Source organism: Leptopilina heterotoma, unplaced genomic scaffold (assembly GCF_015476425.1).
Source record: "Leptopilina heterotoma isolate Lh14 unplaced genomic scaffold, ASM1547642v1 Lhet_135, whole genome shotgun sequence".
NCBI classification, from domain to species: domain Eukaryota; kingdom Metazoa; phylum Arthropoda; class Insecta; order Hymenoptera; family Figitidae; genus Leptopilina; species Leptopilina heterotoma.
The window spans coordinates 1,658,607-1,659,659 of NW_025110854.1; the positions used below are offsets into that span (position 1 = coordinate 1,658,607).

The following is a 1,053-nucleotide window of genomic DNA, read 5'->3' on the forward strand; positions in this document are numbered from 1 at the left end:
AGGTCAAGTGCATAAATTTAAAAGAAAATTCCGCCATATTGGATCCGCCATTTAAAATTTATGAAAACTTACATCAAATTTGTAATCAACGACCCTAAAAACCACCGAGTGACAAAATTAATGTCAATTGCATAAAGTAAAAATTTTTGTTCCATATTGGATGGAGGGGGCAAAAATTGGTGAAAAATTGTCCTCGTGGTTTATGGACGGTTCTAATATTTCAGAAGAAAACAGAAACATATTTTAAAGTCTTAGTCACATTTTTATATACACACAATGAAATAAGGTTTTGAGAATAATAAGACAAAAGTGGAAATATCGCGCGCGCTAGCAGAGTTATTTAATAAATTGAAAAAGAGAATGAGAAGGACGCCATCGAAAGAACGCAACAAATCGTCTAGCAAAAGTTCTAGAGACGACAAAAATGGCGGTGAGCGACACCCGAGAGGTTCGTCACACCAAAGTCGTTCACGCTTGCCGTTTTCGGCACTCGCCCCGAGTTAACTCCCGATTAACGGTGATTGGTTAGATCGAACAGAATGTTGTTGATGATTGGATAATTGTTAACTCGGGGTTAACCTTTAGTGAATGCCGAAAACAGTCGCTATCGTTCTTCATCAAGCTCCACAAAGGAAAACGGCGGTGAGCGACACCCGAGAGGTTCGTCACGCCAAAGTCGATGTCGCTATCGTTCCTCAAAAAGTTCTACAAAGGGAAAAAGCAGTGAGCGTCACCCGAGAGGTGCGTCTTAGCCGAGACCGATCTCGTCATCGTTCCACCTCTTTCTCTCTAAACAAAAAATCCGAAAAAAAGGACAGTGAGCGCAATCCGAGAGATGCGTCAAACAAAGATCGTTGTAATAGCGACTATTCACCACATGAGACTAATTACCACGAAAGAGACTATGAGCGTAGCCCGAGAGTCGCGTCGTCAAAGAAAAAACGTTCTCGCCGTCGATCAGAATCCTCTTTATCTTCCACCTCTTCAACAAGTTCTTCGTCTTTCTCACGTCCCTCATCTGTCGACAAAAGGAAAAGGAGAACGCAACCATAG

The 1,053-nt window shown here is 41.8% G+C and overlaps 1 protein-coding gene across 1 annotated transcript; it reads left to right on the top strand.

Annotated features, from left to right (window-relative positions):
* The first annotated feature begins 588 nt into the window (after positions 1-588).
* LOC122497637 (ADP-ribosylation factor-like protein 6-interacting protein 4) lies at positions 589-1,053 on the top strand. Its single transcript, XM_043604878.1, has one exon. The coding sequence runs from the start codon at positions 589-591 to the stop codon at positions 1,051-1,053; it is 465 nt and encodes a 154-aa protein (XP_043460813.1).

Bases quoted from the DNA above. Each gene is read 5' to 3' on its own strand.
- LOC122497637 (XM_043604878.1), top strand. From the start codon at position 589: ATGCCGAAAACAGTCGCTATCGTTCTTCATCAAGCTCCACAAAGGAAA.